Source organism: Populus euphratica, unplaced genomic scaffold, assembly GCF_000495115.2.
Source record: "Populus euphratica unplaced genomic scaffold, PopEup_1.0 scaffold268.1, whole genome shotgun sequence".
NCBI classification, from domain to species: Eukaryota; Viridiplantae; Streptophyta; class Magnoliopsida; order Malpighiales; family Salicaceae; genus Populus; species Populus euphratica.
The window spans coordinates 401,869-424,433 of record NW_011500025.1 but is presented as its reverse complement, the minus strand read 5'-3'; the positions used below and the strand labels follow the sequence as shown (position 1 = coordinate 424,433).

At 34.2% G+C, this 22,565-nt stretch overlaps 3 protein-coding genes across 10 annotated transcripts; 1 reads left to right on the top strand and 2 right to left on the bottom strand.

The window, feature by feature from the left end:
* Positions 1-781: 781 nt before the first annotated feature.
* Positions 782-4,499, top strand: LOC105142134 (Pentatricopeptide repeat (PPR-like) superfamily protein). Of its 3 annotated transcripts, XM_011049637.1 has the most exons (3): positions 782-3,048; positions 3,675-4,270; positions 4,392-4,446. In XM_011049637.1, exon 1 carries the CDS (start codon positions 1,060-1,062, stop codon positions 2,911-2,913), a length of 1,854 nt encoding a protein of 617 aa, XP_011047939.1. In that variant the 5' UTR covers positions 782-1,059; the 3' UTR covers positions 2,914-3,048; positions 3,675-4,270; positions 4,392-4,446. The 3 variants fall into 3 exon arrangements, with proteins under 3 accessions (XP_011047939.1, XP_011047941.1, XP_011047940.1); XM_011049639.1 differs by having other exon boundaries at positions 4,083-4,499; XM_011049638.1 differs by having other exon boundaries at positions 4,008-4,499.
* A 213-nt stretch (positions 4,500-4,712) lies between these two features.
* On the bottom strand, positions 4,713-12,582 carry LOC105142133 (ion channel DMI1-like). Of its 6 annotated transcripts, XM_011049631.1 has the most exons (12): positions 11,724-12,578; positions 11,395-11,463; positions 10,486-11,112; positions 9,763-9,945; positions 9,621-9,680; positions 9,324-9,527; positions 8,266-8,514; positions 7,856-7,954; positions 7,534-7,728; positions 6,897-6,989; positions 5,503-5,769; positions 4,713-5,348 (listed from the first exon to the last, which is right to left on the bottom strand). In XM_011049631.1, exons 1-12 carry the CDS (start codon positions 12,393-12,395, stop codon positions 5,130-5,132), a joined length of 2,937 nt encoding a protein of 978 aa, XP_011047933.1. In that variant the 5' UTR covers positions 12,396-12,578; the 3' UTR covers positions 4,713-5,129. The 6 variants fall into 6 exon arrangements, with proteins under 6 accessions (XP_011047933.1, XP_011047938.1, XP_011047934.1 ...); XM_011049636.1 differs by lacking the exon at positions 4,713-5,348 and having other exon boundaries at positions 5,679-5,769; positions 6,897-6,973; positions 11,724-12,582; XM_011049632.1 differs by lacking the exons at positions 4,713-5,348; positions 5,503-5,769 and adding an exon at positions 5,776-6,232 and having other exon boundaries at positions 11,724-12,582.
* Positions 12,583-14,703: 2,121 nt separating this feature from the next.
* On the bottom strand, positions 14,704-18,803 carry LOC105142132 (probable sodium/metabolite cotransporter BASS1, chloroplastic). The gene is made up of 7 exons (XM_011049630.1): positions 18,298-18,803; positions 17,537-17,677; positions 16,542-16,697; positions 16,325-16,446; positions 16,074-16,235; positions 15,381-15,441; positions 14,704-15,196 (listed from the first exon to the last, which is right to left on the bottom strand). Exons 1-7 carry the CDS (start codon positions 18,730-18,732, stop codon positions 15,014-15,016), a joined length of 1,260 nt encoding a protein of 419 aa, XP_011047932.1. The 5' UTR covers positions 18,733-18,803; the 3' UTR covers positions 14,704-15,013.
* Positions 18,804-22,565: the final 3,762 nt, after the last annotated feature.

Here is a 22,565-nt window from a genome sequence, read left to right as displayed (position 1 = left end):
AACCACACAGTTAATTTTCTTTGAGGATTTTTTTCCTTGTATTTCTTACTTAATGATAGGGCCATGTGAATTTAGTTTGACATTATATAAAAAGAATCCTTCACTGATTTATTATATTTTAATGTATTAATTTTTTAAAAATATTATTTTAATATAATATTAAATGAATAATATTGTTAAAAACACTGTATACTATAATCTCAAACACTACCTAGCAACTTTTGGCCATCTATCATCACCATTACTGTTATAAAACCTTAATAGGCTTGAGATTTGCTTAATTTGGTGTTTGAAGTCATTTGAATTGAAAATAATAATAAAATAATAATTAACTGACCTTATTAAAAACCCGCATCAACCCAATATTGACTCGATTTTTAATAGTATTTTTCATTTAAATTATTTTATTAACAACACAGTATAATTTTTTATATCAAATAATTTGATGTTTTTAACCAAATAGGCTATTAATTAAATTCAATATATATAGCTAACATAAGATTGTGAGTTGGTAGATTTTAAAATTAATATTTCGAAAGCACATTTACTTAAATATTTTAAAATAAAAAAATAAATACACTCTCGCTCAATTAAAAATAAAATAAAATATTCATGCACACAAATTAAAATTTTACATAATCACATATAAAAAATAAAAGTAGTAATTAAATTTTTTTAAAAATTCACGCCACATATATAATAATCTCTTAGAAATTCTATTAAATAAAAGTAGTAATTAAAATTTTTTAAAAATTCACGCCAAATATATAATAATCTCTTAGAAATTCTATTGCCCATGACCGCTTAATCAATCAGCCAATGACTATCTGTGTACTATCGGTTCCACTTCACCTCGGAACCACCTGGCGGTGCAAGTGACTTGCCACAAATTGTTAACGATTTGTTTTCCGACCGATGGCGTCGGTGTTTCAGGTGAGCTTCTTTGTTTTGTTAGTTTGATGGTTACTAGGTTTTTAGATACATGGACGTGGACGACATCGTTGCTGTTTGACAACTTTTAGCTTGTGTTTGTGTTTTTGCTAAGAAATTATAGTAGAAATGGCTACACAGAAATTGTTGCAGACATTCAAGAAAACACCCATTACTGCAAGCACCACTTCATTATCTAATTCAGAATTGGCACAAAAGATTGCTAAAACCCTAATCAAAGCTGGCCTAAAACCCTTCGAAACAACCGACTCATCTTTGCTTTCCAACCTGGATTCTCACATAACCAACCTTGTCTTCTCCAACCCAAATGTCCCGCTTCATTCTTGCTTGAATTTCTTCAACTTTTTGCGAAAAAATCAATCCTTTGTTTCACATAAACCTGATCTTCAATCCCATCTAAGCGTTGTTTTTAGATTGTTCAAGGCTAGAAGGTTTGCAGAAATGAAAAGAGTTTTGACTTATGTTGCTATGGATAGTAATCTTAGATGCCCGGTTGCAAATCTTGTTTCTTTGGTTGAAGAGAGTGGATTTAATAATGAACCCAACTTTGTGGAGAAGTTGTGTGATATGCTGTTTAGGGTTTATGCCGATTGTAATTTGTTTGAAGAGGGTTTTCGGGTCTTTGATTATATGGTGAGCTACGAGTTAAAGATTGATGATAGGTCTTGTATTGTGTTTTTGCTTGCATTGAAGAGGTGTGATAAAATGGAGGCTTGTTTGGGTCTTTTTAAAAGAATGGTTGAGTTTAATGTGGAGGTTACAGTTTATTCTTTGACGATTGTGATTGATGGATTGTGTAAGAGACGAAGGGTTAAAAGGGCTAAGGATTTGATGATTGAAATGGCTAGCAAAGGGATTAAACCGAATGTTTTTACATATAACACACTTATAAATGCATATATTAAGAGAATGGATTTTGAGGGAGTTAATGAGATGTTGAGATTGATGGAAGTGGATAAAGTTGCATTTAATGCGGCTACATATACTCTTTTGATTGACTGGCATGGTAGTTCTGGTAAGATTGACAAAGTTGAGAGGATTTTTCAAGAAATTTGTGAGAAAGGGATTAAAGCAGATATTCATGTTTATACTGTGGTCATTAATTGGAACTGTAAAATTGGAAATACAAAAAGGGCATTTGCCTTGTTTGATGAGTTGACTGAGAAAGGCCTTGTTGCCAATGTTCACACATATGGAACATTGATTGATGGTGTTTGCAAGGCTGGTGAAATGGAGGCAGCTGAGATATTGGTGAATGAGATGCAAACCCGAGGGCTTGATGTCAATCAACTGATATATAACACGCTTATAGATGGTTATTGCAAAAGGGGGTTGATAGATGAAGCTTTTAAGGTGCAAGTCATAATGGAGAAGAAAGGATTTAAGAATGATATCTATACTCTTAACACAATTGCTGATGGGTTACGTAAATTGAACAAGCCTGAAGAAGCAAAGAGGTTGTTACTTACAATGATCGAAAAGGGTGTGGTTCCTAATGTCGTCAGTTTTACCACTTTAATTGACATATATTGCAAGGAAGGGAATTTTGTGGAAGCAAAGAAACTGTTTCAAGAAATGAAGAAAGCAGGGGGAGAGCCTAATGCTGTTACATACAATGTTCTAATTGATGGGTACAGCAAGAAAGGTAGGATGAAGGAAGCTTATGAGCTAAGAGATGAAATGAGAGCAAAAGGGATAATCCCAGACATATATACTTACACATCACTTTTGCATGGAGAATGCATTTTCGGGAAGCTGGATGATGCAGTGGAACTCTTCAATGAAGTGCGCCAAAAGGGCTTACCTCTCAATGTAGTCACTTATACAGCAATAATTTCAGGCTTGTCCAAGGAAGGAAGATCTGAAGAAGCATTCAAGTTGTATGATGAGATGACAGAGGCAGGTCTTACACCTGATGATAGAGTCTATACTTCACTTGTCAGCAGCCTTCACAAAGCGTAGTTTATCTTTCACAATTTTTTCTGTGAAGCATGATATGTTCTTGAAGGAAGGGACCCAGAAATTCTATGAAGCTGTCTTGGGATTTGTGCTCAACTGCTCATCAAAAGGCCATTGTCTGATGTTTGAAGGAGATTGGTATGCACATTATTTTCTCCCGCGGTCATTATTAAATGTAATTCACTGTAAGGTTAGAATTCATTTTTGACAACTAGGATGCCTTTAATCTTGCTATGGAATCTTTTAAACCTCTTGTGCTTTAAAGGCCCCTTTTCCCTTGAGCCTTGCACGGGGCCCCAGGCGCACTTTTGTCTTGTGCTTTAAAGGCCCCTTTTCCCTGGAGCCTTGCACGGGGCCCCAGGCGCACTTCTAACAAATGCTTATATTGATCATACTGTCTAAATAAATTTTGTTATCGTGTTTGAAACATGTCTATGGCTAGGTCTTCCCAAGAATTAGGCAGACACTGAACTTAAAATAAGTTATCCTCTCTTGTTTGCCTGTTTTATAGCTCTCCTATGTTTTCTTTTTCTGCGATCTTTTCTGCATTTAAAATACTCATTGGTTTCCATATCTTTCAAGTAGCCTTTTGTGGTTTTGACCATGTAGCCGTTTGATTATTTGGCTGAATAGGGTGGATTCCCTAAGGACATTAGGGGTGTGTGTGTGTGTGTGTGTTTTGTACTAGATTTTGGTGGTTTATCAAGTCAATTTTCACATTGCCAGGAAGTGACAATGGCTAGCTATTGTACCTTGTTCTTCAGGTTTCAGTGCTTTTTGATGCCTGCACCAACCCTTACCATGCCTTGTTATTCAAGACTTCAAAGGCGCTACTTAGTATTGGTGCCTACATCTCTTTTTGCAAGATAGTAAAAATGTAGTACACTGTTGTTTTTAGTCCATGAAAGGAAAACAAACGAGAAGTTCAATCCTAGACTCAAGTAGACATGCTTGCAAAAATTCAAAGTTAGTGGGTTTTTTTCCCCCCTCTCTCGATGTCATGCGCTCACACTTGTTTGGAGATCGTTGTTATTATCTGGATTGTATTATCTCTACAAATTGATGGTATAACTGAAATTCAAATGATTGCATTCCAGGCTGTTCAACTATGGTATCGGTATTTGGCTTCTGTTTACTTGAATCAGACCGGCTAATTGTAATGAATCTTTCAGACATGTACATTTCCTAGGAACTTAGAGGAGAGGACAAGATGAAGCATGTGACAGCAATTATGGGAAGGTGGCTTGACAAACTTGCAGTTGATCAGCTCATCTTTCATGTTGCAAAGTTCAATTTCCAAAATCTCCTGCTACTTTCACCCGTACTCTTCATGCCTTCTCTAGCTACCCAAAGCCTATAGGTAAGATGCATTATCACCATCATCATATGGTTTGGATATTTCATTCTAGATGTTTGGCTCAAGATCATACACTGAATTCATTGTTCTATTCAAAATATTTGGTCACATTTTTCTTACACAGAATCTTTACACCCCTGTGTTGCGTGTTGCTTTGTCCAGTAGCCCTCTCTGACGTAGTAAAAAATGAAGAGGAATGGAAACCACCTGTCTTTTTCTGTAATGATGTCTACCAAGTGGCCTTCTTTTTTTTTTTTTTATGTGAGACATCTACGTTGTGACTACTGAGTCTCAGACAGACCATGTCAACTAGGTCTGCTTTGTGACACACTAGACTAAACCTGTAAGCCATTTTTCATGAGTACAGTAGATGTCTTTTGACAGCAGAATTGGCCATCAAATGGCTTCATCCTCCAGTTAATACCAATAATGTTTATCACCATTATTGCATCATCCAAACCATGGAACGTATCTATTTTTTCGTGTAATCTTACGGTGCAGGGAACTGTGAAAGAAGATACAGAGCTATATCAAGGATCAGAAGCACGAGTTTGCCAAAATTAATGCCTGCTAACTCATACAATGAAGAGGATTAATGAGGAACTTTGCCTCAGTAAATGTTACAAGTCAACAAAGTCTAATCATTTTTCACATTAACTTGCAATTGTACATGTTTTCCGTGGTCAAATTTCAATTACTTTGTGATTCCACCACAAGTACCTGCCTCTGTCGGTTAGAAAGCTCCGAGCTACAATTAGCCAGCACCCATGGAACAGCAACGAAGTTAGATGTGGTGGGATTGGTGTAAATGTACAGGCGAGAGGGCTTGGCAGAAAGACAGTGGAAAGCAAGAGGGATCCTTTCAGTCACCCAAAGAGATGACAACAAAAACATCGTCAAGGGACCATTTTCTTGGTTGTGACTTTTCAGGAGGGTTAATAATGGCACGCTCTGCATTAGCAAGGCGATAACCGATCACAATTTCATTTCTTTGACGACCTCTAATCATAATCTCATAAAAAGGAATCTCTTCTTGATCGAATAGGTAAAATTCTGCTGGTTTAATGCACATCTCATTGCCCTGAAAATTGGAACAAGTTGTAAACATGCAAAAATTTGAAGTTTCGAAGATGAAAAAACAATTGCAGGGACAGATCCATGCACATATTTTCTAAGTACAACTAGGTATGACAAAGTAGAACAGCGTTAAAAGTCAGATAAGATATGGAAGGTACCTCCTCTGCAAAAAGCTCTTCAAGAACACGATTTATTTGCTTGTCTTCAGCAACCATTGCAAGTGCCATGCTTACCAGCTCATTTGATAGCACATAATCACTGATTCGGGACACTGAGACGAGGTTTCTAGTCCTAGAATCTAAGATTTCACTAATAATTATTGATTTATCCGATGCTTGTTGCATTTCACGGATCCATGAGCTATGAGAGAACCCAGAAATCCGTAAAGAAGTTGGCTTTGCATCTCTGTAAGGGAGACGCTTTAACTGCATTCCATGAGGCAAAGAAGAGGCAGCTTTATTAGCAATCATTTATTCAAAACATGTACAGGCTGCGAAATGGTTTACACGTAAATTTTGGTTTTCTGCACAAAAAACAAAAAACGCAGAACACATGCGATTTAGACCTTCTCTCTTCTATCCTACATGTCTAAAACTAATCTCCTCCAACCCCTTACTTCATCTCCCATTACTTAATCTCCTCTCCACTGTAACTGTAGATACAAGTAAGATTGCGGGATGGAATTCATTTTTCTTCCCAGAAAATATGGGCGACAATATTAAGGCTACTGATTAAATATATAAATAATCCATATTGAGCTGAACAAAACGCAATCATCAGCATTCAGTAGCATAAAAACTCATCTTAAACATTGCTAAAGTAGAGCTGCAACTGCTCTGAATCATAACAAGCTAAAATGTGTGGGCGGTAAAAAATGATCCACGCAACCTGCATTGTATAATGATTCAAAGAAGGAAAATTGATTGAAAAAGGAAGATGATGATACAAAAACTGGTGATATTTCCCTATGATTAGCGTACAGCTGAAGTAACAATCACAAGTTCTCTAAAATACTGAATATACCACTGCGTGTTCTCTTATCTTGTTATCAAATAAATATAAAGAAAAGGAATAACAGGATAGTCTTTGAACCAGGCAAAGAGTAAAGAAGAAAGGAATTTGGGATAGTATGGCTTCTACTTCACTCGAACATTACTTGTTCTGCGACGTGGCATCAACTGTAACAACTACACATGCAAGTATCGTCATGGAACTCAAAATTTTCCACAAGCAAAAGTTCCATATAAATTTGCCAAACCATTTCACTCAAGTTCAAATTAAACCTGCACTAATTGCAATGGAAGAACTATTCTAGTTATTTCTGAATAAAACTATGTTCAAGGGATCCAAAATGTTTCATATATACTGATGCATTGACCTTGAGAGCTGGAAAACAGGGACCTACTAGCAGAACCATGGCTGTCTTTAAAGGCATGGGTGAATACAAATTACTAGGACAAAGAGATGAGAGCTGGGGAGGCACTCAAAATATTGGGTTTAATCAGAAAATATCATATCAGAAATATTGGAAGGAAGCAGCAATAGCAGTTACCTGTATATCTCGAATAAGGAGAAGGGTAGCAAGAGATCTGGAGTCAGAATGTACAATTGAATCTTCCAATGACTCATCTGCAAGAATTAATATCTGTCCGTTTAGAGTTAGTGATCAGTAGTGGAATTGAGTTTGTGGAATAAAGTTAAAAAGGTTTTTGTACCCGTCATGCATGTAAGATAACAAGAAAATTTAATATGTGAACAAGTAGCCAAAAATAGTTGTGGTGTCATCCCACATTGATCAAGTAAGGAGAGTAAATACAATCTCTCAAACAAAAATAAATAAAAAGAAGTCTTTGAATGGTTAATAAGGTGTCAGAAAATCTCAATGCGCTAATTTTAGGCGATAAATATTGTGTTCTGTTAGCCTTGAACATTAGATGGATGATGAATAATCCCACATTTCTTAATCCGGATATATTATAACTATTACAGCCTGTTATAGCATTGCATGACACATTGGCCTCTCCAGTTAATAGTTTCAGCTTTTGGGTTCAATATTTACATGAATTATAGACATTTTACTACTTCGCACAAGCACTTGTAAAACCTACCCTTATTTAAGATCCACAAGCAGTAACCTTTGATATCACCGTGAGACTGAGAGAGACAGCAAAAAAGGTAATGCAACTTACAGAATCAAAAGTCTCAAGAGGAAGATTCTCCAAATGTCGTTTGATGACAGCGTTTCCCTCACGATGGACAAGTGTTATGTTCTCTAATCCATGAATATCAAGTCCGCCATCAGTAAGCTTCTTTTCTCTCTCCTTTTCTGGGACCTCATTGAACATCCACAGTTCCGAACCTGGAGCAAGTAAAGCTTCCAGAACCTGAGAAAACATAAATTAAGTTGCAGCTCCGTAATTAATTTTCCTTTTGTTTATTAGTCAGTAACTCCAATTCAACCCCCTTCAATGCAAGAGGGAAAGGGGAGTGTGTGTGTGGACTGCATTATACCATTATCATGTCATCAATGTCACGTCGCCAGCCACAGAACAGTATCTTCTCTGGATATTTTGGAGGATCCATTGTTTTCGGACAAGAACTTTGACGTACCTGGAAACAGATATGGCATGTAAAATGAGAAAATACATCTTAAATACTTTTTTTTTTCACTAGGAATGTAGCAAGTGTTTTTTTCTGTTTAACAAGTGGAAAAGAAATTGACAGGCAGATGTGATGAACTTGTCCATATAAATGATACAAAAGTATTGTGGTGTCCTTTTCTTTTCTTTTTCAGCTGGATATGAGATTTTAGCCAGAAAATCAAAGGAATCGATAAAAGCTTAATGTAGTAACTTCCAAAGTTGAAAATCATCAACAAGTATCCAACTTTCTGCTCCATCAAGTTTGAAAAGAAGGATAACCTCTGGAAGAGGACCTGGAGCGTAGGTGTCATCATCCTCAGCTATAACAAGGATTTCATCTCCTTCTTTTAGAGCATAGTTATCATCAGGATTTAATTTTATCTTTCCACCTTCAGCTGCAACCTTAACTCCACAGGGAATTGCTTCAGGAAATGAAATGAGCACATCTTGAAAAAGCAGCCCATCCAATTGAGGCCACCTTTTGATGTAAAACTCTGCATTCTCAAACCCCAGTATATCTTCCCAGATCTGGCCAAAGGAAAATATTGCTCTAAATTGTTGAAACATACAATACTAACTGAAAAGTTAGAATTGCATAGATATTTAAAAGAGCATGGCACATGCATGACAAGATAACAAAACTGAAGGTACTGTCACCAAAAACAAAACAGTAAATTTTTTTCAGCAGTCCCATGAAATTCAAACACCATAATTTTTTTATGTCCTTTTCTCCTTTTTCTCAAAATACCAAAAACATGCGCATTCTCATCCATGATGGAGTAAGTTTTGTGCTGTTTTGTTTGGGGTTAGGGTGGTTTCGAATCTCTAAAGGTTTTTCTACTTCTTTTTCTTAGGGGCTGAGCTGGAGAATTCTAAGGCTCCTTACAACTCTATCAGCTGGTCCTCTAAAAGGGAAGATATTGTTCTTTGTCTTCTGTTCTCTTTTTTAGGTTGTTTATCGTGGACTTTCCTCATTGCTGTTCTTGGTTGGTGGCTAGTTTCCATATATTTTTCCTTTTTGTCTGGTAATGGCTTGATTCTGGTTGCTTTCTGAATTTCAGTTTCTGCAGACAGTTTCATTTTGATTAGAATTTTGTGTGTTAGGTCACTTAGCCTGGGTGTTGAAACTCTTTACTAGTGTTTTCAGTTGTTTTGTTTCAGGGATTTTGGAGCCTTTGGTATGATGTTGAGATTTTGGCTGGCTTCTAACCTTTTTGCTAATTCTTTAATAAAACTCTTGCTTTTTATATATAAAAAAAATAATAAAATAAAATTTTCTTAGAAAAGAAAATAAATCCCTTTTCTTAAAAGGGTAGTGAAGGCTCATCTGAGTAAACCTGTGCAAGGCCTGGTTGCAGAGCACACTGAATCATCAAGCGTCCAATAACATCATGTGCAACAACTGTTTCAATGAGTTCCCCTCCAACAAGCTTCACTAGAGGTTCATTGTCAAGGTCACTCATCTCCACAACCACATGACCCCTCAAACCCTCTTTAACTCCTGTTAGACTGAGAACAACTCTTAAGGCACGTGCATCACTCTGGTAACAAAAATACAGAAATCTTTGTAATTTTTGCGGAGAAGAACCACACAAGTTATGAAGTTGGATAGCAACATTGAGAAAGAAAAGAACCTGATCAGCATTCTCATCAGATGCTAATACAATAATAGCACGTGCCTTTGATACTGAAACCTATGAATATGAAAACACAACAATCAATCCAGACCAAAAAACTACAAATTGGAAAAAATAGCAAAAAAATACTCAAACATACTTTCTTTAAGTCAGCCAGGATAAGAGGACTACCACTTCTGCATATGACAGAAGTGCCCATGAAGTCAAATTCGAGCTTCGCTATATCCATCTCCATTTCTTCCTTGTCTCTCTCTGCAAGTACAACTATAACACCGCCACCAATGCTCTTGTTTGCTATTGCTAGCTGCTTCAAAAGTGAGCCCTACAACCAAAACATCATCTTTAACACCTTGTCTTAATCCTAAAAAGAGTTTACACTGTCATCATAAGATTTACATGCTCAACCTCTCATACCGGTAAAAGAAGAGTTCAAAGAAAAACCTTGATTCTAAAATGCATTTACTCTGTCACAACAAGATTTACATGGCCAAATTGGTTTTTAAGAGCCAAGAAATTTTTATATAGAAACTTCTCTTAACATCTTATCAAGCACTTAATTAAATTACAGCCAAGTTGGTTTTTAAGAGACGAGATTTTTATAGAGAAAAAGGAACATGAAAGTCCTATTCTATTGCACTAACTTGATCAACCTAAACCATATGTAATTCCTTCCTCTTTAAAAAAAAAAAAATCATGTTTACTTCCTATTCAAAAAAACATAAAAAACCATTTTTTGTTCCTTGGACAGCTAAGTATTTGCTTTTGACAGGCTCCTACTTTATACAAACATTACACTAGTTAACAAAAATGAAAATGCAAAGGAAACAGTGAATGATAGTTCAAAGTAACTAGTATGAATTACCAATTTGTCACTCCATCCAAGAATTAGTATGTGGTTCTTTTCGATTACTTCGCTCTTTCCTTTCCGCAGCGAATCTACCTTTTCTGAGATGGCATCCGAGACAAGTCCAAGCATCATAGCAAATATCAGCATGCCTCCTGAACTTATAGAGACAGAAACAATTCTTGGCCCGGTGCCAACTCTATCAGCATGATTTCCTGAATCAGCTACAAATGTCCATGAAAGCCAAAGAGCTTCCGCCAAGCTACCATCACTGACAGCATACAGCGCTAACCCACCAAATCCTATGAGAAAGATGGTCGCAAAAAGGAGTGCAAGTAGCTTTGCATAGGGATAAACAGAGAAGCAAACATCCACCATATATGCAATTCTCTTCTTCAGGGGAGCCTCCTCCTTGTTATTCATTGTTCTTTTTGAGAGAGTCTTTATTTGGGGAAGATAATCAAGATATTTATACAACAAAAAAGGTATGACGAGTGTGAACATCACGGTATACAAAGCAACAGCTCTGCTGTCAGCATTTCCAAGATAAAATGAACTATTAACTTCAGGCTGCAAAACTTCAATGCCATCATTATCAGCACCGCCTTTATTACTACACACTGTACGGAGGTTAGTATTCTCTTCCTGCAAGTAAAAGAGCCATATTCATGAACAGAGGAGCATAAATCAACTAAACCTATTTTCAGTCGCCATTAACATTTAACAAGAATTTGTTTACTTTTTTTCCATTTTCTAAACCATCCCTTTTTGAGATTCAGAATAGTTAGGTCTTCTTGATTTTCACCTTTTATTTTCTTTCTCATTTCAGCAACTGAGTTAGAATGTTCCAAATTGTTCAAGACATCAATAGATTTCAACAGAAAGAACCAACAATTCAACTTGTCAAAAGATGTATATGAAACATACCTCTAGTTTCGCGACTTTATTGCTCAAGTAAATCGAAAAAGACATAAATACTATACAAGTGAAATTAAGCTGCAATAGAAGATTAGCAACGAAATCATCAGTAATGCTATATCAAAATAAAGCAAACTAAATCCAATAAGAAACTGCTTCTATACTTGACCCAAAAATAGAAATAAAGTGGAAAAACAAGTGCTCTAGTTTTTTAATTGCCTGAAAAAACTGTACAATAATGTAATAAAAGATTTCCACTTTCTTCCTTTTCAGGAAACCTTAACTATTACTTCTACTTTTAAAAGAAAAAAACAAAGAAAAGGGGCAGTTGTTTTTACCAAATAAAAGATCGAAGAAGATGTGAATCTCCGACTTCTGTTGACACCAGAGCGAGTCACCAAAACTTGAGTGGCAGCTGCCGTTTTCACTTCTTTAATATCATCATCTACCTTCAATAACTTCTCCTCTTTCACTTTCCCCTTATTAGCAGCACTAGCATCGGAACTAGAAGTAATAGCAGAGGGCCTCGCCCCAGTGTTGTGCTTCTCCTTCTCATCCACCTCCGCCGCCACCTTATTATTACCACGGCGACCCTTCACCGTGACTCGACTCCTAGCCACGTGGGGCCCAAGAAAAGATGGGTACATCCAGTCCCTATCAACCGAGAAGCTGGAATTGTTCCCACTACTACTAATATCAATGCTACTATTAGTAGCATTGACAGTGGTGTGGTTGTTGCTGTTTGTGGAGAGACGGAGATCGGACAGTGGAGGGCGGAGGTGGTGGTGGGTGGAAGGTGTTAGTGGGGGAGGAGCAGCTCTGCGAACAGCGGGAAATAGCGGGCCAGGGAAGTGAGTGTCATCTGGTATGGAGGAAGAAGTGGTCTTTGTCTTCTTGAGAAGCGGTCTTTCTGATGCCTTCCTGGAGTCGACGTCGTCATTTCTTGTTGGTGGCAGTGACGGTGGTGGTTGTGGCGTTGGTGAGACGGAGTCTTTCTTTACGTCTGCCATTGATTTCTTGAAAGCTTTCCTCGAAGCTAAGAAGTGAGAAGGAGATCAGAGATCTAAGGAGTTAAAGGGAGTTCAGGTTTTTAGAGTTGAGAGTTACGAGGTTCAGAGCTAAGATATTCATTTTTCTTGTTCTTCTAGAAGTTTATTACATCTTGCCTATTGAGAAGCTTTTTCCTGTTCTTCTTCCTCTTCATTTTATAGAAGAGATAATTATCCATTATCTTTATAATTTTTTTGCTTATAAAATTTAAAAAACTTTTGCTATTTAATAAAAAAATTTATTAACTATAACTTCTTAAATTCTATTTGGTATTTACCATGTTTTTGAAAATTCGTAATTGTTTTTTAATTTTACATTAAATTTTTTATATTTTTAAATTCTTTTTACGTATTTGTATTAATAAAAATAAAGACTATTTTAATACATTAAAAAAACATTTTAAAAAGGTGGGCAAGTTGCTTTCAAATTAGTTTCAATGAACAAATTAAGAATTATTAAAAAGGGATATTTCATTGTTTATATTGGGGGGCATTGAAGTCATATTTATCTCAAATAAATTTAAAAAATTATCTATTTAATTTATATTCTTAGAACAATCTAAAACTTAATTCTTTTATTGATTTTATGTTCCTTCTGGATTTGTTTTTTATATATAAATAAAATAATAAAATAGAAGTAGAGAAGATGAGAAAAGAAAGAAGGCATGTAAATGATGATAAGAAACTAATTAATAAAAAAAATAGAGGGACTGAATTAAAATTAATTCACTTTTAAAGACACTCAAATTGACATGGGTCAATGTTTGGCCGTATGCTGATTGTCTGTGGGATCTAAAGTGGGCCCACTTGCCCTTTTGTTTCTTAATCCCGATTTAGATTGGCTCGTGAACACACAGGTGCACGTGCATTGATTCTCTTCCGTCAGGTTCCCACTTTCCATGTTTATTTTCATGCGCGAAAAATGCACTTGTTTCAAAGTACAAAAATATCTATTAAGTTTTTTTTTTAATATATATATATATATTATTTTTATTTTTTTATTTTTAATATCAATATATTAAAAAAATTAATTTAATATTTTTTATATAAAATACACCAAAAAAATTATCACGATTTCAAACATTTATAATTTTTTTTTATTATTATTCCATTCTAAACACTCGGCTAAAAAGTTTTGGAAGATATTGTTTAGTCAATATCTCGAAATAAATAAATAAAGGTTAATTTTTTTGTTTTGAAAATAAATAAATTCATTCTAAAATTATTTCATATATAAATTTATTTTTGTTTTTATCTCTTTTAATAAATGCCAAGAATTTATTAGTTAAAACTTAAATATACTGACAAAAAAACAATTTAAATTTTATAACCATAGCATCACTTTGAATTACATGAATTCTGAGAACTTTACATGAACCATTATTCATCAAGATCTCATGTCCACTCTCCATGAATTCAAGACCAGTGCTCTTCTGAAACATGAATTCAAGCCTGAAGTTCCGAGACAAGGGTTAGGGAGAGGAAGAGCCACATTGCATCCTATGGTCAACGACTAGGAGGTTTGACAGATAATTTCTCAAGAACACTGATGAAGACAGAAGAACAAGATTAAAATGTTCAGTGAATAATCATCGAGGGCTTCATTTACACTTCCATCAATCTTGGGACTGTACGCTGTCCTTTGAATCAGAGGGATTCGTGTATCTCCAGAAGAAGCCTATACTACTGCCCATGATGTTCATAATCACAGCAGACATAGCTGGGGGTAATGCAACCATAGGTGAAGTGAAATGTGATGCTGCTAATACCACACCTAAGGAAGAATTTTGCATTCCAACCTGTGATGTGTTGCCCCAGGAAAGAAAAAAAGAAGTGGAAATTGATTTAAGATAAAGTATACTCAACGATGAATGGATGGATTGACTGCTAAAATTAGAACGACAACTGAAAATTCACGAAAAGAAAAAATTTACAACTTTTCTGATACTTTCAAGATGATAGCAAGGGATTGATATGATCATACCTCAATCGATATTGCCCGCACTAAAAAATAATAGTTATTATGATTTCAAACATTCATAATTTTTTTTTTTTTATTATGATTATGATTCCATTCTAAACACCAGGCTAAAAAGTTTTGGAAGATATTGTTTAGTTATTGTCTCGAAATAAAAAAAAAATTTGGTTGAATTTTTTGTTTTAAAAATAAATAAATTCATTCTAAAATTATTTCATATATAAATTTATTTTTGTTTTTATCTCTTTTAATAAATGCCAAGAATTTATTAGTTAAAACTTAAATATACTGACAAAAACAATTTAAATTTTATAACCATAGCATCACTTTGAATTACATGAATTCTGAGAACTTTACATGAACCATTATTCATCAAGATCTCATGTCCACTCTCCATGAATTCAAGACCAGTGCTCTTCTGAAACATGAATTCAAGCCTGAAGTTCCGAGACAAGGGTTAGGGAGAGGAAGAGCCACATTGCATCCTATGGTCAACGACTAGGAGGTTTGACAGATAATTTCTCAAGAACACTGATGAAGACAGAAGAACAAGATTAAAATGTTCAGTGAATAATCATCGAGGGCTTCATTTACACTTCCATCAATCTTGGGACTGTACGCTTTCCTTTGAATCAGAGGGATTCGTGTATCTCCAGAAGAAGCCTATACTACTGCCCATGATGTTCATAATCACAGCAGACATAGCTGGGGGTAATGCAACCATAGGTGAAGTGAAATGCGATGCTGCTAATACCACACCTAAGGAAGAATTTTGCATTCCAACCTGTGATGTGTTGCCCCAGGAAAGGAAAAAAAAAAGAAGTGGAAATTAATTTAAGATAAAGTATACTCAACGAGGGATGGATCGACCGCTAAAATTAGAACGACGACTGAAATTCACGAAAAGAAAACATTTACAACTTTTCTGATGCTTTCAAGATGATAGCAAGGGATTGACATGATCATACCTCAATCGATATTGCCCGCCGTTGCGGCTCTTTAAACCCAATAATTGCTGCTGATATATACCTGTAGATACCAAAAGTTTTGATGAATCAAATTCACAGGACAGAAAATGCCAGAAAGTTGTCTGCTCTGTAAATCTCAACGTAAAATGGGCAAAATTTGTTATTATCTGACTGCATATAATTTTTTTAGCATTGCTCCCAGGCACGCACCAAAAACAGTATCTGCAGACACATTTGAATGTCCTACAGAATCATCATGGAGGCAGTTCAAATACATGAATCTTCACAGTACTTTAGTCAACAGAATCATCATACTGTTTTTACTGTTTTTCTTTTTCAACTGTCTCAAAATAGAAGAGGTTGATTAAGCAAGCAAATACAGGTTACAATGATTGGAGTGGTGAGAATATTATCGATTTGGCGTAGATTGAGATTTAAATGCTCTGATGCCAGAGAGTTTCTGTTCAGATAAACTTACAAGAAAAAATATTTCTCATTTCCATAAACCACCCAGACACCAATCAAGATTGGACAAAGGCTATGTGCATGTGTGTTTATCTAGCTTACATAATTAGCCGAGATGGTACAAAAATTAGCGAAAGATAAGATGCATATTGATAGTCAAAGCTGAATGCAAGCACTGAAGAATTGTCATCGTCAAGGATAGAAATGAAGAGCAATTCATAAACATACCCAACAAAGAAGCCAGCAAAATGTAACAGCAGAACAGCAAGCATTATAGTTCCCATTTCACCAGAGAAGATTGACTGAATGCGAAGAATTAGAGAGGCATCAGATGGCAATGACGCAGCAACCATTGAGGATTTAAGACGCACAACATTTTCTGAGAACACACTGGAGTAAAAACCAGAGAACAAAAATCAGAGAAAATTGAATGCAGAAGCGCCAATTTCACATAATAAACCAAACAGCACCAAATGAACCTGCAAGCAAGCAGTGATGAAGCTAAAACAGCAAACAGTGGTGCGTAAGGCGTGATAGTTTTCACAGCTGCAGGAAATTTGCTCTGCATATATGAACCTAGCAGAATAGGAGCAACAACCACCTGGATAAGAATTGACAATGACCACAGTATAAGTAAACGAATATTTTGAAATGTGATGCTATCTAACTTGTCATTAAGCACAACTTTGAATTTACCTGTAGAGTGCTGATGGAAAGACCAATTGCGTCCACAGGAACATAAGTTCCTGCCAGAATTTTTGTCAGAAATGGAGTGAGAAGTACTGCACCAAGAGTAGTGCACCCTGTCATTACAATAGAAAGTGGAACATCCCCTTGAGCAATTAAGGTCACCTGTAACACTACTTCAGCAAAAATAAATAGATATCTCACAAATTTTGAGGCACAGCATTTGTATACACCTCAATATACCTATCATTTCAATTGTCTATAGAAAAAAGGAAACAGAATTCTCAATTATCTCAAGGCCAAAACACCAGTTTTGATCGATAATCCATAAACAGTTTCGGACTTATAACACATAAGAACAACATAACCTAGTTCACAAAAACAATGAGTTTTGTCAGGACTGACATTTTCTCTCCTCTTTTCTGTGGGATGGGAGAACGTGGGGAATCGTAATTAGTAATGAACACAACACTGTCAATCTTGACAAGATACAGGGTCCAAAACATGATAATTTTGAAAGATTAGTCAAACACAGATGGTTAAAGATCCATAGTTAAACAGTCCTGGGATGGATAAGCTAGTAAAAAATGCATGTTCACTCATAACTTGCAAATAACTCTTGGATACAGAAGGACATGAGCATTGTACATTCTACTGCCCAAAATATTTCATCTAGGAAGTACTCTATGAAAGACGAGGATATGAAAGATGAGGACAAGAACTTCGAAGAATACTAAGCATATTGTTCGTGACTAGATCACCAGATTAGAGTTCCCATTGAAAAGATACAATGTGAAGTGTAGACCTCTCTCTCCTTGTACAAATGCTACTCCATATCAGTAGGTCACACGTAAATTTTCCAACCAGAAAAAGAAAGAGGCAGAAATTTCTTAGTGAATGTTACATTCTAATATCAAAAATCATAAATTGCCTTTGAAATATGCTTCAATAGAGTTCATAATAAGTATGGTTCCAGAGAAAAAAGATAGACAGATAGCACTTACCACATTAGAGGCAGTACCTCCAGGGCAACAACCGAGCAATATCAATCCAACTGTAAAGGAAGGTGGAAGCCCCAACGCTTTACTAACAATCAGTCCAAAAGCTGGCATGATTGTATACTGAGCGACACATCCAAATAGTATCTGAACAAAGATGGCAAACGAGACCTCCTATCAATCCCTTTCCTTAACTAGAACTTAAATCATTCCATAAAACAATCCAATGAACTTAAAGTTGCGATTCCCTCACATGTTCCAATTCAAAACAGAAATTAGCACCCAAGAATCTGATCTTAAACAGCTATAGCGAATACGACACACGCACAGTGTCAGCCAGAGCCAATACATAATTGTGTAAAGAACCACTTCCTGCGACACCTTGTTTAAAATTAACAAACTATAAGCACCAAGATGCTCCTCTATTCAGCATGTTGCGTTAATTTTCTGAACCCACAATGCATTGCTCATGATTAGCTCAAAAAAATTCAATAAAGTCGGCATAGTCTCAAATGCCAAAAAAAAAAAAAATCATCCTGGGTTTTTCAGGTATTGTAGACCATATGAGCGTCCATCCATCCAACCAACCAACTAGCTGGATTCTATTACAAATCTTCCCAATAACCACCATGAATCCAAAATGTTATCAGCATTCATTTCTTGATGTCATTTCAAGAACCCAACAGACATGTTAACCTTAAAACATGAAAAAAAAGAACACATTCAGCGTGAAACAAAAAAGATGAAGATTAAGGAAAAGAACTGACAGAGAGAGGCCTCTGCATAAACAAGGCAATCAAGTCCTTGAGTTCCAAAGTGAGACCCATAGCCAACATGATGAGCCCAAGAGACAAACTATAAGAAGCTGGACCTCTCTTCACAAACCAAGAAAAAGCAGACGGCTTGAAGCAAGCAAGAATCCCACCAGCAGTCACATAGAGAGGATACAAGCTTGCTGCAGTGGATAACACGTTCTGTTGCCAATCCAGGGAGGTGGGTTTTGGTGGGGACACAGGTAGGTGACCAGATCCCTCATGGCCAGAGCCGGAGCCGGAGCTGGAGCTCAGTATCAACGTGGGCAGGTTTCTGAAACTTGGATGTGAAGAAAAGGTGGGTTTTTTGGGGTTAGTGTGAGTGATCTTGAAGTGGGTTCTATCAAGGAGTGGGGGCCGTGTTGATGTGAGAAGGGGAGAGAGGGACATTGTGATGAGTTTAGATTCCGGGACTGAGTCACTCACACTGCCATTTTAGGTGGCCTTGTATGGTTATTATTGTTATTATTACTCAATTTCATATCTTCATTTTAGGTGGCGCTAGACCACACGTGCCCTATTTCTCATGCCTCTTAGATTCGGCTCAGAATCAGATCTGATAAAGATCTCGTACGGTTCGACTAATTTAATTCGAGTTAATTCTTGAATTTTTATGTTAATAACTGTTTTTATAATTTTTTATTTAAAAAAATTAATGAAAAATCCAATTTAATTCGAGTTAATTCTTGAATTTCTATGTTAATAACTATGTTTTTATAATTTTTTTATTTAAAAAAATTAATGAAAAATATCAGAAAAAATAATACAACAAAAAAAAACATATATATGATTTATTGGATTGGTGAAAATCTATAAGTGGATATTATTTTGAAATCATGATTCTCGAGTTATTTATTTTTACTATTAAAATCGTATTTTATGATTTTTTAAGATTATTTTTGTTTGAAATTATTTTTTTGATATATTTAGATCGTTTTGATATGTTAATATTAAAATTAAAAATCTATAAGTAGATATTATTTTGAAATCATGATTCTCGTGTTATTTATTTTTACTATTAAAATCGTGTTTTATAATTTTTTAAGATTATTTTTATTTGAAATTATTTTTTTGATATATTCAGATCGTTTTGATATGTTAATATTAAAATAATTTTTAAAAAATAAAAAAATATTTTATATATTTCTGAAAAAAACCACTTTAAAAAGCATACTAACATATGTATATTTTTTGTTTTTTTAATATTTCACTTTGTTTTTTTAATTTTAAAATCAATGATTAACTTTTAAAAAAATTTATTTTTCACATCATAATAAACCTTTAAAATCATTTTTAAAAATATTCATTTTTCAAGGATGTCTGGGATAATAGTTGTGGTAGTAATTATTTTTTAAAGTGTTTTTTTGCTTGAAAATACATTAAGATAATATTTTTTTATTTTTTAAAAAATTATTTTTAATATTAACATATTAAAACAATAAAAAAATACAAAAAAATAAATTAAAGAATAAAATACAAAGTTTTTGAATACCTTAGTTGAAACGTTGTCACTTCAATTGCTATATAAATAAGCTTGCCCAGGAATATATCTTTCTTGTGCAATAAAAGAAGAAGAAGAAGAAGCAAATATAATGAGATTATCAGAAGCTGTTGATGGATAATATATACATGAAATGAGAGACAGATCTTGTTAAGCTGATTTGGGCCTCACCCGATCAAACAGTGTATTGAGTCTAAATTTCTGGGTAAGCTAGGTTTAATTTGTGTTTGCTGTAGTGGTAATTTTTTATATTATAGTTTTTTTAATGAAATATCAAAATAAAATATGTTAATGAATAAATACTTCTAAGTATGTGATTAAAGCAAAACGCAGACCTTACCACGAAAATAAACAATTACTTATAAATGGGATAATTTAATGAAGCAAATTTATGAGAAAAAATCATTAAAATTTTAAAGCCTTTGCCATCTACCATCCAAACCGCAAATTAATAAAAGGTCCAGTCATTATAATTCAATTATTATTATTATTATTATTTTCTTTGGATAACCATGTATCCTCTAATTAAGTTTTTTGCATTGAAAGTCCTCGCACCCACGGGTTCCCAGGTCATCAAAAACTAGTCTTTGTATTACTTGTAAATTTTTAATTTAATGCTTGAACTTTTGTTTTGGCACAATTGAGCTAAAATTAAAGCCTAATTATTTTATTTTATTTTTACTGAGAATTGAATTAAAAGTCAGAGGACTGAAGTGTAAAACAAGGGTAACATGGATGGCATGTTTAGATTTATTTGAATAGTATGTTTTTGTCCCCCATATTTGTTTGCTGTATGGTGACCGGTCCTTTAAATTTTTAACAATTTTATTTTGATACGAAACTTTATTTTTATTATTTTTCAGTTTTTAGTATATGAAATGAAAGAAATAGGATAACTGAAATCCAGCCTAGAGAGAGAAAAATATCATTTCTTCAATTTTGGTCACTAAAATGTTAGATTTATTTTTCTCCAAATGGTTCCATATGATGAGGAAAGTTTGACTTAGATGCTTTTTTACCTTACAAGTGTTTAAAAAACCAAATTTGAGATCGGGAAGACATTGGTTTCCGGGTTGGTTTTGGATTTTTGACCAGTTTTTTATGCTTTTGGAGGTTAAAAATTTGTTTAAAAATGTTATTTGGGTGATTTCTAGGTATTTTGGGTTGAAAATAGATTAAAAATGAGTTTTTTTAAAAAAAAAAACAGTTGCCTTTATTTTTCGGTCATTGTGGTAGATGGAATCTAGGTTTAGTGAGCATCTGACAACCATGCCAGACCCAAGTCTCTTCGGCTTAACATAGTTGTCACCCCCAAGTCGTTTTGGCTTGGCATGATTGCCAGACCCAAACGCTAGACCCAAGCATTCCGGGTCTGGCAAGCATGCCAAATCCAAGCAACTTGAATCTGATATAGTTGTCAAATCCAAACGACTTGGGTTTGAAACAATAAAAGATAAAAGACATGTGTGACTGAACTTAACATTATATGTCTGTGCTAATAATAAAATTGGGTTGAGCTAGTTAAAAACCATCAATTCACCCCAGGTAATGCCCATACTATATATACATTATCATTTGTCTTCACCATTGATCCTTTTGCGCACGAGCTTGTCATCTTTTCTTTATTAGTTATCAATCCTTATTAAAGTTTCACTATATAAATATTAGAAGAAGCTTTTCATTTCTCAACATGAGATTGGAAGCCCGTTAGTATATACTCTATATTTACAAGAAAAAAGTTGTGTTTTTTTAATATGAGATAAAAAAAACTTTTATTTTAAATACTTCAACTTAAAAGAAGAGATAATATATTTTAAATGTAGGATAAAAAAATCTTTTAAAGTAATCTTTTAAAATTTATTATTTACAATATGTATAACCTATATCTACATGCAATATTTCTTAAATTTTTAATGTGAAAAATTAAAACCTTATTTTTTAAAAATTTTCTCAAGTTCATTAAATTAACAGGTCAGATCTGATAACTATGGTGTTAGGTTGATATTTTATTTGTTACTTATTTTTAATAGTTTTTTTTATCAATTTTATTCTTTAATATTGGATTGGTTGGAGAATAAATTGAATGATTTATCTATTTGCTTTTTTATAGAGTTATCACTGTCTCAAATAAGTTTTTATTTTTTAGGTTGGTACTCAATTTTGTTACCACATATTTTTATTATATAATTAAAAAATTATAATTTTTTTTAATAAACTCAATAAAATCCATGAAACAGTTTGCTGAAAGACTAAGATCAATCCAGTATGTCATTATCTTAATAGTTTCTATTGAAAAAGTTATCTTGAAATTTTCTTAAAAATTAAGCCATGTTTTTAGTATTAATTATTAAGATTGTATTTGGATTTATGAAATAATCAATTTAATTTGAGTTAACTCCTGTAATATTTAGTTTGAAACTCGAGTTAGAAAAATAGTTAGGTTGTGAGATTTTAAAATTGACTCATTAAATTTAGATTGAATAACACAATTAAAGAACTTCTCACTCTTTTAATATATTTTTATATTTTAAAAATTTTATAATGAACCAAGTATATATAGATGATTTTTCTTAGAATTCCTCCCTTCTCTAATCAAGTAAAGACATGGTACATCAAGGGAAAATGAATGTTCAGCACCCTGTTTTTTAATTCATAGAGAAAGAAAATAATACTAGACATGGTACATCAAGGGAAAATGAATGTTCAGCACCCTGTTTTTTAA

Coding starts and splice junctions, on each gene's coding strand:
- LOC105142134 (XM_011049639.1), top strand. CDS start 1,060: ATGGCTACACAGAAATTGTTGCAGACATTCAAGAAAACACCCATTACT.
- LOC105142133 (XM_011049631.1), bottom strand. CDS start 12,395: ATGGCAGACGTAAAGAAAGACTCCGTCTCACCAACGCCACAACCACCA. Junction 5,770..6,896: donor TCCTTATTCGAGATATACAG/GTAACTGCTATT, acceptor CATGGAATGCAG/TTAAAGCGTCTCCCTTACAG. Junction 5,349..5,502: donor AAGAGCTTTTTGCAGAGGAG/GTACCTTCCATA, acceptor TCCAATTTTCAG/GGCAATGAGATGTGCATTAA.
- LOC105142132 (XM_011049630.1), bottom strand. CDS start 18,732: ATGTCCCTCTCTCCCCTTCTCACATCAACACGGCCCCCACTCCTTGAT. Junction 17,678..18,297: donor TTATGCAGAGGCCTCTCTCT/GTCAGTTCTTTT, acceptor ATCTTTGTTCAG/ATACTATTTGGATGTGTCGC. Junction 16,698..17,536: donor GAGGTACTGCCTCTAATGTG/GTAAGTGCTATC, acceptor GTAGTGTTACAG/GTGACCTTAATTGCTCAAGG.